The sequence below is a fragment of the Rhinolophus ferrumequinum genome, chromosome 12 (assembly GCF_004115265.2).
Source record: "Rhinolophus ferrumequinum isolate MPI-CBG mRhiFer1 chromosome 12, mRhiFer1_v1.p, whole genome shotgun sequence".
Taxonomy (NCBI): Eukaryota; Metazoa; Chordata; class Mammalia; order Chiroptera; family Rhinolophidae; genus Rhinolophus; species Rhinolophus ferrumequinum.
Window position 1 is genome coordinate 52,227,563 of NC_046295.1, and position 12,969 is coordinate 52,240,531.

Consider the following 12,969-nt stretch of genomic DNA (forward strand, 5'->3'; position numbering starts at 1 on the left):
CTCCCACAGCTCAAACACATCAAATAAATTCTAATAGACCAATTTTGGTTTCCTGCGACTCATTCCTCCGGCCATGCTTAACACCAACGACCACAAATGGAGAACCACGCTGGCAAATATTTATGAAGGGAGCAGCCAGGAACACCAGCTCTTGGTGAACTAATGTAATATTAATAAAGTAACGGCGGCTAGCATTTACTGAACGTTTGCTACCAGCCAAACACGGTACTTAACATTCTCTAGTCATTTTCTTCTATAAAGTCTTAATAATCTTTGAAGCAGGTACTATTATTCCCATCTCACTAAGAAAACTGAGTTTTAGAGAGAATGAGCAACTGGTCCACATCCACACTTAATGGAGAGAGCTGAACCACCACAGCCCCCAACATTTTACAACTAGAGACTTGAGAATATGGAGGGAAAGTCCCAGTATGCTGTGAAACTGAAGCAATCAGGGCTTCAGAGGCATTCCCACCTGGTGTGTGGCTAACTGCTGCATTCCTGCTCCAATGAGTGGCTTCCATCTCTCCCTCTATTTTAAAGAATAGTATCTGTGGCCACAAAGGTCAGAAGCCAAAGGACAGAGCTATCCTTCTCTGATGCCCAGAAGCCTTGGCAGAAAAGGCTCTAAGAGTCAGAGACTGGGGAAAGCTGAGTAGTTAGGAGCTTCCTGGAAGGGTAGAAACAATCCTGAGTTACAGAAGGCTTGGGTTCCAGGCCTTGCTCTACTTCTAACTGGCTATGTGACCTTGGGCAAGTCCTGTCTCTTCTCTGGGCTTCAGTTTCCTTCCTGAACGATGGAAGAATTCTTCTAGATGATGTAATAGTCCCTTTCCTTCCCCCCCCCCCCCCACCCCCCCAACCCCCCGCCCCGGCCTCCCTTTATCCCTCTCTATGCTACCCGCACCCAAACTGGCTCTGACATTCCAGAAGCAGCCTTGAACTGAGGTTTAAAGGTCTCAGGTAGGAATCGCAACCCATCTCTCTGTTTCTTCCTAAGCTCTGGACCCTGTGCATTAGGTCCTGGTAGGGTATCTGGCCTTGGCAGATTGGAGCCATCAGAGAGGAAAAAGGTCCTGTGCTTCTGAGACAGGCCTGGGGTGGGGGGCTGCATTGTGATGACCTCACCCACTCTATGACATCATCCTCTCTCCCACCCCCACTCCTCCCTGATCAGCTGCTCTGCAAACAACCATCAGTCTGAATCCCAAAGGCCTGAGAAAGTCTGTTCTCCAATACCTGCTGCTGCTATTCTGCCTCAGCCAGCAAGAAGCACCATGAAACTGGAATTCACCGAGAAAAACTACAACACCTTTGTGCTACAGAACCTGAACAAACAGAGGAAACGCAAAGAGTACTGGGACATGGCTCTGACTGTGGACCACCATGTCTTCTTTGCACATCGCAACGTGCTGGCTGCTGTCTCTCCATTGGTGAAAAACCTCATCTCCAGCAACGACATGAAGACCACCGATGAGCTCTTTATCACCATTGACCCCAACTACCTGAGTCCAGCCACGGTGGACCAGCTCCTGGACTACTTCTACAGCGGCAAGGTGGTAATCTCGGAGCAGAACGTGGAGGAACTCCTGCGTGGGGCCCAGTATTTCAGCACACCACGCCTTAGAATCCACTGCAGTGACTTCCTGATTAAGTCCATCCGCCGTGCCAACTGCTTGCGCTACCTCTTCTTGGCAGAGTTGTTTGAGCTCAAAGAGGTATCAGACTTGGCCTACTCCGGCATTCGCGACAACTTCCACTACTGGGCCAGTCCTGAGGGCTGCGTGCACTTCATGCGCTGTCCACCTGTCATTTTTGGCCGCCTGCTCCGAGATGAAAACTTGCATGTGCTCAACGAAGATCAGGCTCTCAGTGCACTCATCAATTGGGTGTACTTCCGGAAGGAAGAGCGGGAAAAATATATCAAGAAGTTTTTCAGTTACATCAATCTTAATGCCGTCTCTAACAAGACCCTGATGTTTGCCAGCAACAAGTTGATGGGCATCGATAACAGCTCGGTCCACACAGCCCTGATTGAGAGTGTCCTTGTGGACCGCAAGCAGGAGAAGCCATCCAGCCTGCTGAGCTACCAGCGGAAAGGAGCCCTGCTTGATTCAGTGGTCATCCTCGGTGGCCAGAAGGCCCATGGCAAGTTCAACGATGGAGTGTTTGCCTATATCGTACAGGAGAACCTGTGGCTGAAGCTCTCAGAGATGCCCTATCGGGCAGCAGCACTTAGTGCCACCTCTGCTGGTCGTTACATCTACATCTCTGGTGGCACCACTGAGCAGATTTCAGGGCTGAAGACGGCTTGGCGGTACGACATGGATGAGAACTCCTGGACCAAGTTGCCCGACCTGCCAATTGGGCTTGTCTTCCATACCATGGTGACCTGTGGGGGGACCGTGTACTCAGTGGGTGGGAGCATTGCCCCAAGGCGGTATGTCTCTAACATCTATCGCTACGATGAGCGCAAGGAGGCCTGGTGCCTGGCAGGGAAGATGAGTATCCCTATGGATGGCACAGCCGTGATCACAAAGGGGGACCGGAACCTGTACATTGTCACTGGCCGGTGCTTGGTGAAAGGCTACATTTCCCGGGTCGGGGTGGTGGACTGCTTTGACACCAACACTGGGGACGTGGTCCAGTGTATCACTTTCCCCATTGAGTTCAACCACCGGCCCCTGCTCTCTTTCCATCAGGACAACATTCTCTGCGTGCACAGCCACCGGCAAAGCGTGGAAATCAACCTGCAGAAGATCAAAGCCAGCAAGACGACTGCCTCAGTGCCCCTGTTGCCCAACAACTGCCCCTTGGATGTGTCCCATGCTATATGCTCCATTGGAGACAGCAGAGTGTTCGTATGTGGGGGTGTCACAACAGCCAGTGATGTCCAGACAAAGGACTATACCATCAATCCAAATGCCTACTTGCTGGACCAAAAGACAGGCGAATGGAAGACCCTGGCTCCTCCCCCAGAGGCACTGGACTGCCCTGCCTGCTGTCTAGCCAAGCTTCCTTGCAAGATTCTTCAAAGGACTGAAACAACTTTTTAAGTGGGAGAATACGTAAATGCATTATTATTCACAATTTAAAGAGAGAGAGAAAGGAAGGAAGATGGCTTGTTGCTTCCTTCTTATGTTCCAGTCTGTGTTTGGCCCTGAAGGTGGAGATCCTGGGCTAGGGCTGCTCCCAATAGGTGGAAATTCAGGGCCACTCTGTCACTGGTGGGATTTAAGCTGAGTCTGGGAAAGAATTCCTGCCGGGGTGGATTGAGGCATTGCTCCCAGTGGGTGGAAATTCACAGCCCCTCTGTCACTGGAGGGATCCAACATGAGGGTGGAAAGAAGTCGCTGGTGGATGAGATTGAGTGATTCCCTGGGCACTAGCCAAGGTGATATCTGGAAAGTCCCCTATTCTATATCCCTGGAGTCACCTTGCAGATATCTGCTAGACTGACAGGTAAAGCATTTGTTGAGTTGTGAAGTCTCAGGCTCCTCCAACACTCACTTCCCTCAAGTCGGCCCAGAAAGGCAGGGAAGGGCCAATCGCAGGTCTGGGAGAAGAGCCTCCTGGGCTGGGGAAACAGAAGGTGGCGTGGGCCCGGCTCAAGGATTGTGCACAGGGAATGGGGTGGGGGGAGCAGCGTTACCTGGCCGTTGCATTTGACCATGCAGTTATGGTGTGTCTGTATCTCATTTGTGTGGACGTTGGGGATTTACTTACGATTGTTTCTGGCAAGCAATTTTCATTGATAACTTTCTCCAGGAATACAAGGTCTGAGGGACTCGGGTGGAAGAGATCAGTAAAGGGAGAAGAAAGAAACCTGTATCTATTGGATAGAAGCTTGGGGATGAGGCAAGATGATAAGAGAGACAGGATGGTATAGTAGTTAGGGATATGGATGCTGGGGACAGAAGGCCTGGTTCGAAACCAGTCCCTTCACTTACTGGGTAATCCTGGGCAAGTTAAGTAACATCTCTAGGCCGTAGTTCCCTTACCTGTAAAAGGGAGAGTCACGCCTCCTAGGGTGATATGAAGTTTAAATGAGTTACTACACGGACAATGCCTAGCACAGTCCCTGGCTTATATTAAGAAGTGCTACAGGAGGACTTTTTTGAAAAGGAAAATAAAAGGGTGAGGCAAGGGTCCAGGTTCTTGGGCCCTTACATTAAGTTAGGTCCCCTAAAATTCTCATTGAGACTCCCTACCTCAAAGCCTTGATGAGCTTTTCTCAATTCTAACTACCTCTGATTCCCTTTCATTCACCTATGTACTCACATATAATCCTCAACAACTTAGAAAAAACTGACCAAGTCCTTGAACACCATATATAATCCTCATTCATCCATTCACTCGTTCATCCATGACTTTACCTACTCCTTCATTCATCAATTCACACACACCACTCAGCGAGGCCTCTCCGTGCAGGTCCCTGTTCTAGGCGCTGGGGCCACAGGCATGACACAGACAATCCATGTCCCTGGGAGGGAGTATCTACACCAATGCCACGCCACGTATGTAATTTAAACTTTTCTAGTAGCCATGTTAAAAAGGTAAAAGGAAACAGGTGAAATTAATAATATATTTTATTTAACCCAATATACCCAAAATATTATTTAAAGAAGTAATCAATGTAAACGTTTTTTAATGAGGTGTTTAACTTTTTTTCATACTGTCTGCGCAGTCCAGTGTGTATTTTATACCCACAGCACGGCTCAGTTTGGACGAAGCACGTACATGAAGCCTGTGAGGCTAGTTGCTCCTGTGTTATACAATGCAGGATACGTTAGAGACCCTCGGGGTTCAAATCTGCTCCCTTCCCTTCCTTTTCCCCCTCAGTGCTGCTCAACGTGCTCAGCACCAACTTCCTGACCTCCCTGTTTTGGTGGCCTTTTTCTGCAAAGCTCACCCCGCTGCCCAGGTCTTACTTTCTCCTTCTAGGGCAGGACCTTGGGCTTCATGGCTATCCATCTCTCCCCTGCAGCTTCTCCCACATTTCTCACTTTTCCAACCCTGGGAAGCTCCCACCTCTGCTCACCTCACTGCATCCCCTGGCTAGCAGGATGGGGTCTTACAGATCCATGCAACTAAGCCCAGCTGCGCCACCTCCACCCCACCAAGGTTCGCTGACCACTGAGTCACTTCTTACTGATTCCAGCTTCCGTTCTCTACAGCTGATTCCCAACCTTGCTGGTGTTCTGGGGCCCCACTCTTCTCCTCTCTTCTTTCTCAGCCACTTGCCTCTCATTCTGCCACTAGAACTCCAGAGAAAGAGGTCACATGACCTGAGCTCCATAAACAACCCATGTCCACCAAATCCCTCTGCAGAGCTGCCAATTCTTTTCTGCACCTTAGAGGAAGAGGTGCCCTTCCACGATTCAAAGCGGATCCCTCTCCTGTCTCTTCATTCTGTCCCCTCACGACTTCTCAGGCTCCTCAATTCCCTCTCTCAACATTCCCTTCCTGATCTCTTCTCTTCATCCCGAAAAGGAGATCTTTAGCATAGTGGGGTTATAATTTGATATATTAACCAATGTGGCCTTTCCTTCCTCCTTTCCCACATTAAAATTTAGACCATGAGACTGAAGCATCCAGGGCTTATCCCTTTAAGGAGCGGGCTCAGCTCAATGTAGGAATCAAACTCAAATTCTTGGCTTTTGCTGCTAGGGAAGCTTTAGCAATTCATACTAGAGATTATGGTCTTGAAAGACAAAGCTTTTGAACTACAACCCAGGTCTTACAATGGGGTACATGAAGTCTTTCCAATGGAAATTCAGACATGCATAGTTTTACGGGAATCATTTTCTAGATCCTCAACATTTTTCCTAAAATTGATCAACCTGAGAATTCACCTATGGTAGAAATTTCATTCTAGTTCCCTTTTCCCACCTTTCCTTTCAAAATTAACTTTGAAACACTTAACACACACACACACACCAACCTTTACCCATCGCAAGTCTTCCCAGCACGCACTGCCCAAGATGCCACAAAAGGATATAAAATGGTGTTAGTGACACATCAGTGAAGCCTCCTTTCATCGAGATACCAATATCCAAAGGAGAGTTCGTTGTATTTTTTTTTTTTTAAGGAGGGCGCAGCTCACATTGGCCCGGGATCAAACTGGTAACCTTGGTGCTACCAGCACCATGCTCTAACCAACTGAGCTAACTGGTCATCCTCTTGTTGTATTTTTCTGTCTTATCTATACAGTGTTTCTGTTAAGGTGTAAAATTTGGTGTTAAAAACTGGGGTACTTTGGTCCAAGTTGGTTTGTTTAGAATGTTACAAAGCATGATGGAATGATGACTTTTAAAATATTTGTAAAGCTTTACTGAGATATAATTCACATACTATACAATTCACTCAAAGTGTACAATTCAATGGATTTTAGTATATCCACAGAGTTTTGTAATCATTACCACAATCAATTTTAGAACATTTTCATTATACCAAAAAGAAACTGTGCACCTCTTAGCTGTCACCTTCTAACCCCCTCATCTTTCCCACCCTAGGCAACCACTAATCTTTCTGTCTCCATGGGTTAGCCTATTCTAGACATTTCATGTAAGTGGAATCATATAATATCAGTTGTACATGTGGTAAATATCTTCTCTCTATGCAATATGAATCATAGCTCTAAATGTAAAACTACAAAACTTGCGGGAGAAAAATCTTTGTAACCTGGGGTTAAGCAGTTTTCTTAGATATGACACCAAAAACATGATCCTTAAAAATTCGATAAATTGGACTTCATCAAAATGAAAAATTTTGCTTTGTGACAGACACTGTTAAGAGAATGAAAAGACGAGCCACATATTGAAGAACATATTTGCAAATCACCTATTTACATAAATCACCTATTTATGTATCCAGAATATATAAAGAATTTTGTAATAATTTATTTGTAGATATTTTCATACTTTTCATATAAACAATTATATCTTGTATAAATAATGATTTGTTTTTTCTTTACAGAGGTTTCCTCTATTTCAAGTTTGCAAAGAGGTTTTTTTCCTTTATCATGATAGATACTGAATAGTATCAGATACTGTTTCTGCATCTATTGAAATGAGCATGTTTTTGCCTAGTAAGAGAAAAAGTTACTTTTATTAATTTGTCAACATAAAAACCATCTGTCCATTCCTGGGATAAACCTAAATCACATATTATATATTTTTATATAAAATCGTATATCTTTTTATATAATTATTAGAGTCAGTAATTGCATATTTTTTCAAAAATATTACCGGATTCCATTTGCTATATATTCATTCAGATTTTTATTTGTAAAATTATCATACGGCGCTATTGTAAATAGTATTTTTTAAATTTCAGTTTCTAATTGTACATTGCTAGTGTATAGAAATATGATTGATTTTTGTGTGTTGGTCACATACCTTGCAACTTTGCTAAACTCACTTATTAATTTTAGGAGTTTTTTGGGTAGATGAAACTACCCAAAAAACTTTCTATGTAGACAATGAAACTTTCTATGTAGACAATTATGTTATCTGTAAATAGGGACAATTTTATTTCTTCCTCTCCAGTCTGCATGCCTTCTATTTCTTTTTCTTGCTGTACTGGCTAGGACTTCCAGTACAGTGTTGAATAGGAATCATGAGAGGAAACATCCTTGGTTTGTCCCTAATTTTTAGGGGGAGAGCATTCAGTCTTTCACCATCAGCTATGATAGGTTTCCCATAGGTGTCCTTTATCAGCTGAGGAAGTTCTATTTCATTCCTAGCTTGCTAAGATTGTGTAAGTGGCTGTTGAATGTTGTCAAATCTTTTTTTTCTGTGTGAATTAATTATGTGGTTTTTCTTTGGTAGACCGTGAATGTGGTAGATTATAGTGACTTATTTTTCCAATATTGAACTAGTCTCACATCCTGGGGTAAACTCCATTTTGTCATATATGCTGTTCTTTTTATATGTTGCTGGATTCAGTTTGGTAATATTCCTTTGGGGGGGTTTTGCATCTATGTTCTTAGGGGATATTGATCTATAGTTATCATTTTTTGTACTCCCTTTGTCTAATTTTGGTATCAGAGTAATGCTTGCTTCATAAAATGAGTTCAGATGCTCTCTCTCTCTCTCTCTCCCCCCTCCCTTTCTGGAGACATTGTGTAGAATTGGTGTTCCTTCTTTAAATATTTGGTAGAACTGGCCAGCAATACTGTCTGGTCCTGGAGATTTATTTTTGTGGAAAGTTTTAAGCTACAAATTCAATTTCTTAAATAGTCATAGGACTATTCAGATTATCTATTTCATCTTTGGTGAGTTTGGATAGTTTGTGGCTTTCAGGAATTTGTCCACTTCACTTGTCAAATTCATGTGTGTAGAGTTGTGCATAGTATTCTATTATCCTTTTAATATTTGCAAGGTCTTTCATTCCATGATACTGGTAACTGGTGTCTCCTCTCTTGTCAGTCTTGCTAGAGATTTATTTTATTGATTTTTTTGAAGAGCCAGCTTTTGATTTCATTAATTTTCTCTATTCTTTTCAATTTCATTGATTTATGCTCTTTATTATTTCTTTCCTTCTGCTTACTAAGTTTATTTTGCTCTTCTTTTTGTAGTTTCTTAAGGTGGAAGCTTATTTACTTGAGATCTGTCTTTTCTACTATAAGCATTTAATACTATAAATTTCATTCTAAGAACGACCTTACATCCCACATATTTTATATGTTATATTTTCATTCATTCAGTTCAAAATATTTTCTAATCTCCCTTATGATTTCGTTTCTGACTCATGGATTACATTTAGAAATGTGTTGTTTAATTTCCAAAGGTTTGGAATTTTCCTAACATCTTTCTGTTCGTGATATCTACTTTAATTCCATTATGGTTAGAGAACATACATAGTACATTTTTCCAATCTTTTTAATTTGTTAATATTTGTTGTATGACTCAGGATATGGTCTATCTTGGTGAATGTCCCATGTGCACTTGGAAAGAATGTATATTTGGCTGTAGTTGGTTAGAGTGTCCTATAAATGTCAGTTAGATACAGTCGTTTGATGGTGTTGTTCAGTCTGTCTATATCATTGTTGATTTTTTACTTAAGTTCTACAGATTTTTGTGATAGGAGTGTTAAAGTTCCCAACTACAATCTTTTTTCAGTTCTGTCAGTTTTTGTTTCGTGTATTTTGAGGTCATTGTTATTACATATATATTTAGGATTATAATGTTTTCTTGGTGAATTGATCCTTTTACTATTGTTATGTCTTTACCCCTTGCAATTTTCCTTGCTTTGAATCTACTTTGATATTAGTGTTTCCACGGTATATCTTTTTCCATCATTTTACTTTTAACCTATCTGTATCATCATATTTGCAGTGAGCTTCTTGTGGGTTGAATATAATTGGTTCAGGTTTTGTTATTCATTCTAACCACCTCTGCTTTATTTTTCATTAGTGTGTTTAAAACAGTTACATTTAATGCAATTATTGATATGTTTGGATTTAGTTCTACCATATTATTATTTGTTTTCCCCTTTTCCCCTCTTTTTTAGTCATGTGCCATCTTTCCTGACTTCCTTTGGGTATTTGAATATTTAAAAAGTATTCCATTTTATATCATGTTTCCCCTGTATCACTTTGTATAAAGACTTAGTGGTTGTTTCGGGATTACAATATACATACTGAACTTAATAGTATTTTTAAAATTAATATTTTACTAGGCTAAGTGGAATATAAAAGCCTAACTGCCATCGAGGTCCCTGTACCCTCCTGCCTTTGTATTATAATTGTCTTATATATTACCTCTACATACATTGAAAACGCCATCAGACACTGTTATAGATTTTTTTGCTTTCAAACATCATGGATATTTTAAAGAACTCGGGGAAAAGAGTAGTCTATTATATTTACCTAGATATTTATCATTTCTGTCACCCTGCCTTCATTCCTGATATTTCAGGTTTCCTTTTGGTGTCATTTCCCTTCTCTCTGAACATTTTCTTTTAGTAGTTCTTTTAGAAATTGTTGGCTGGCCATGAATTCTCTTACTTTTCCTTCTTCTAAGATACCTTCCTTTACTTCACCTTCATTACTGAAGGTTATTTTCATTGGATATAAAATTCTGACCTGAGAGTTCTTTTTTGCAACACATTAAAAATGTTGTGCCACCTTCTGCTGGCCTTCATGATTTCCGATGAGAATTCAATGTTCATTCAAATCATTGTTCCCATTAGTAATGTTATTTTTATCTGGCTGCTTTGAAGATTTATTTTTATTTTCTTTAGTTTTCAGCAGTTTTATTATGATGTGTCTGGATATAGATTTCTTTGGCTTTATTTTTGTTTGGGGTTCACTGAGCTTTTCTATTCTGTAGATTTATGTCTTTTGCCAAATTTGGGACGTTTTCGTTGTTATTACTTAAAATAGTTTTCCAGCTCTGCATTTCTCCTCTTTGTGGAAGTCTGATGGAATAAATGTTGGCCTTTTATTGTTGTTCCATAAGTCCCTGGGGCTTTTTTCTTTTTTTCCCCCTCACTGTTATTCAGACTAATTTCTACTAATTTTCATGTTCACTGATTCTTTCCTCTGTCATATCCATTTTCCTTGGGGGTCTATCCAGTGAGTTTTAAATTTTATTTCCGTTTCTAACATTTCTATTTTGTTATTCCTTATATTTTCCATTTCTTTATTGAAACTTTCTATGATAGTTTTCCAATTGTTCCAAGGGCGTTTGCAATTATTTGTTAGAGCATTTTTATAATAGCTGCTTTAAAGACTTTGTCAGATAATCCGTGTCTAAGTCATTTTGGTATTGACGTGAGTTGATTGTCTTATTTGTGAGTTGAGATTTTCCTGGTTATTCCTATGCCAGGTAATTCCAGACTGTTATCTTAAACATTTTGAATATTATGAGTCTCTGGGTCTATTTAAATCCTATAAGAATGTGGATATTTTTTGTATTAGCATGCAACTGACTAACTTATTATGTTCAGGCCATAGGTTCCAAATGAACTTTTGTGGCTGTGGTTGGAATTTCATTTCAATTTTCAAAGACTTTGCAGTGAGATGCTGATCTGTCCCATGTGTGCGCCACCCAGTGGCTAGTCTGGGACCTGGATGATGGTAAACACAGTTTTCAGTTTTACGTGCTGATGAAGAACAGATCAACCTAAAGTTGTAAAGGTGTAAACTCCTAAGGGAGTTTCTAAGTAATTTTATGGGGTCACTTTCCCAAGCTTCTCCTTCTCTATGATCTCCCTTATGCTACTTAGTTCCTTGAGGTTCCCCTTTTCGTTCTCCAGCTGGAAAGCTAGAGCTTTACTTAGCCCACTCTGCCATGTGCTTTCATAGCCTTGCTCATGTCTAAGGCAAGTGGCAGGAAGACCAGAGAATAAAAAATGGTGAACTCATTGCCAGTTCAGTGCTTCATATTTTGGTCTTCTTCCGCCATTCACCTGCCACTACTTACTTTTCAGAGTCTTCAAACACCTTCTGCTTTCTGCATTCTGGCTAAGTGTTATGGCTGCACTCAGTGGGAAAGGCCAGGAGGAATGTGCTTACTCAATCTTACTCCCACTCAGGGTTTCTTTCAACTATATTCATGAATAACTTTGTCTGTAATTTTACTTTCTCTTAATTGTCTTTGTTGCATTTTGTATTAAGATTATACTTCCCAAAAAATGAGTTGAGGAGTTTATCCTCCTTTTTCAAATTCTCTGGAAGAATTTGTAAAGACTGGAATTTTCACTAATGAAGCCAAATAGAGTTTTCTTTGTGGAAAGGTTTTTAATTTATTAAATTGTTTTTGTTACTGTGTTTCCCCGAAAATAAGACCTAGCCGGACCATCAGCTCTAATGCGTTTTTTGGAGCAAAAATTAATATAAGACCCCGTCTTATATTGCATTATATTATGTAAGACCTGGTCTTATATTACAGTAAAATAAGACCGGTTCTTATATTAATTTTTGCTCCAAAAGACGCATTAGAGCTTATGGTCCGGCTAGGTCTTATTTTCGGGGAAACACAGTAGTTATAGGAATATTCAATTCTGTTTTCCTTGTGTTATTTTTAAATTGTATTTTTCAAGGAATTTCTCTTTCATTTAAATGATCAAAGTCATTAACATACAATTGTTTATATATCCTCTTATGATCTTTATAATGTCTTTAGATTTTCAGTGACGCCATTTTTATTCCTGATTTTGAACTTTTAGTAAAAATTTTTATCAGTCTCACATGGCTGTAAGTCTTTATGGCTTTGAATAGGTAATGGTTTCTTAGATATTATTCCAAAACATAAGTAACCATCATTAAAATTAAAAACTTTTGTTCCTCAAAGGACACCATCAAAGTGAAAAGACACAAATTGAGAAAGTATTTGAAAAGTATTTATCTGACAAAGAACTTGTATTGGAATGTATCTTACAACTCAACAATAAAAGGCAAAAATCCCAATTAAAAGACAGCCAAAGGATTTGAATAGACATTTCTTCAAAGAAGAGACACACTGGCCGAAAGAACATGAAAAGATGGTCAATATCATTAGCCATCAGTGAAATGCACATCAAAACCACATTGAGGACCATCCAGTTAAGCCCTCCCAGATTCCTGACCTTCAGAAACTGTGTGAAATAATGAATGTTTCTTATTTTAAGGTGCTAAGTTCTAAGATAATTTATTACACAGCAATAGATAACACAAGCCCATCTACCTCTTTAAGATAAGAATTTCTAATAAAATTTTACTTTTTCTATTTAATAATTACTTATGAAAATTTCTGGTATATTTTATAGCTTACACTATTAATAATTATGATGTCAATCCAAAACAAAATTTTAACATTCAGAGCCTATGGTCATGGGATGTGTTTTAAAAGTCAATTATATTTATATTACAAATTTTTGTTACAAAGAAGTATGATAAGTTAATCAATAAAAGTGTTTGAAGCTCAAAATTCTAATAGGATAGAATTTAGGAGCAAGTGTTGGAATGTTAATATATGTTCA

General features: G+C 40.2%; 1 protein-coding gene across 1 annotated transcript; it reads left to right on the forward strand.

Annotated features, from left to right (window-relative positions):
- The first annotated feature begins 1,168 nt into the window (after positions 1-1,168).
- On the forward strand, positions 1,169-3,112 carry CCIN (calicin). The gene has a single exon (XM_033123738.1). It carries the CDS (start codon positions 1,278-1,280, stop codon positions 3,054-3,056), a length of 1,779 nt encoding a protein of 592 aa, XP_032979629.1. The 5' UTR covers positions 1,169-1,277; the 3' UTR covers positions 3,057-3,112.
- Positions 3,113-12,969: the final 9,857 nt, after the last annotated feature.

What these genes read in the sequence shown, in the direction of transcription:
- CCIN (XM_033123738.1), top strand. Translation starts at nt 1,278, where the DNA reads ATGAAACTGGAATTCACCGAGAAAAACTACAACACCTTTGTGCTACAG.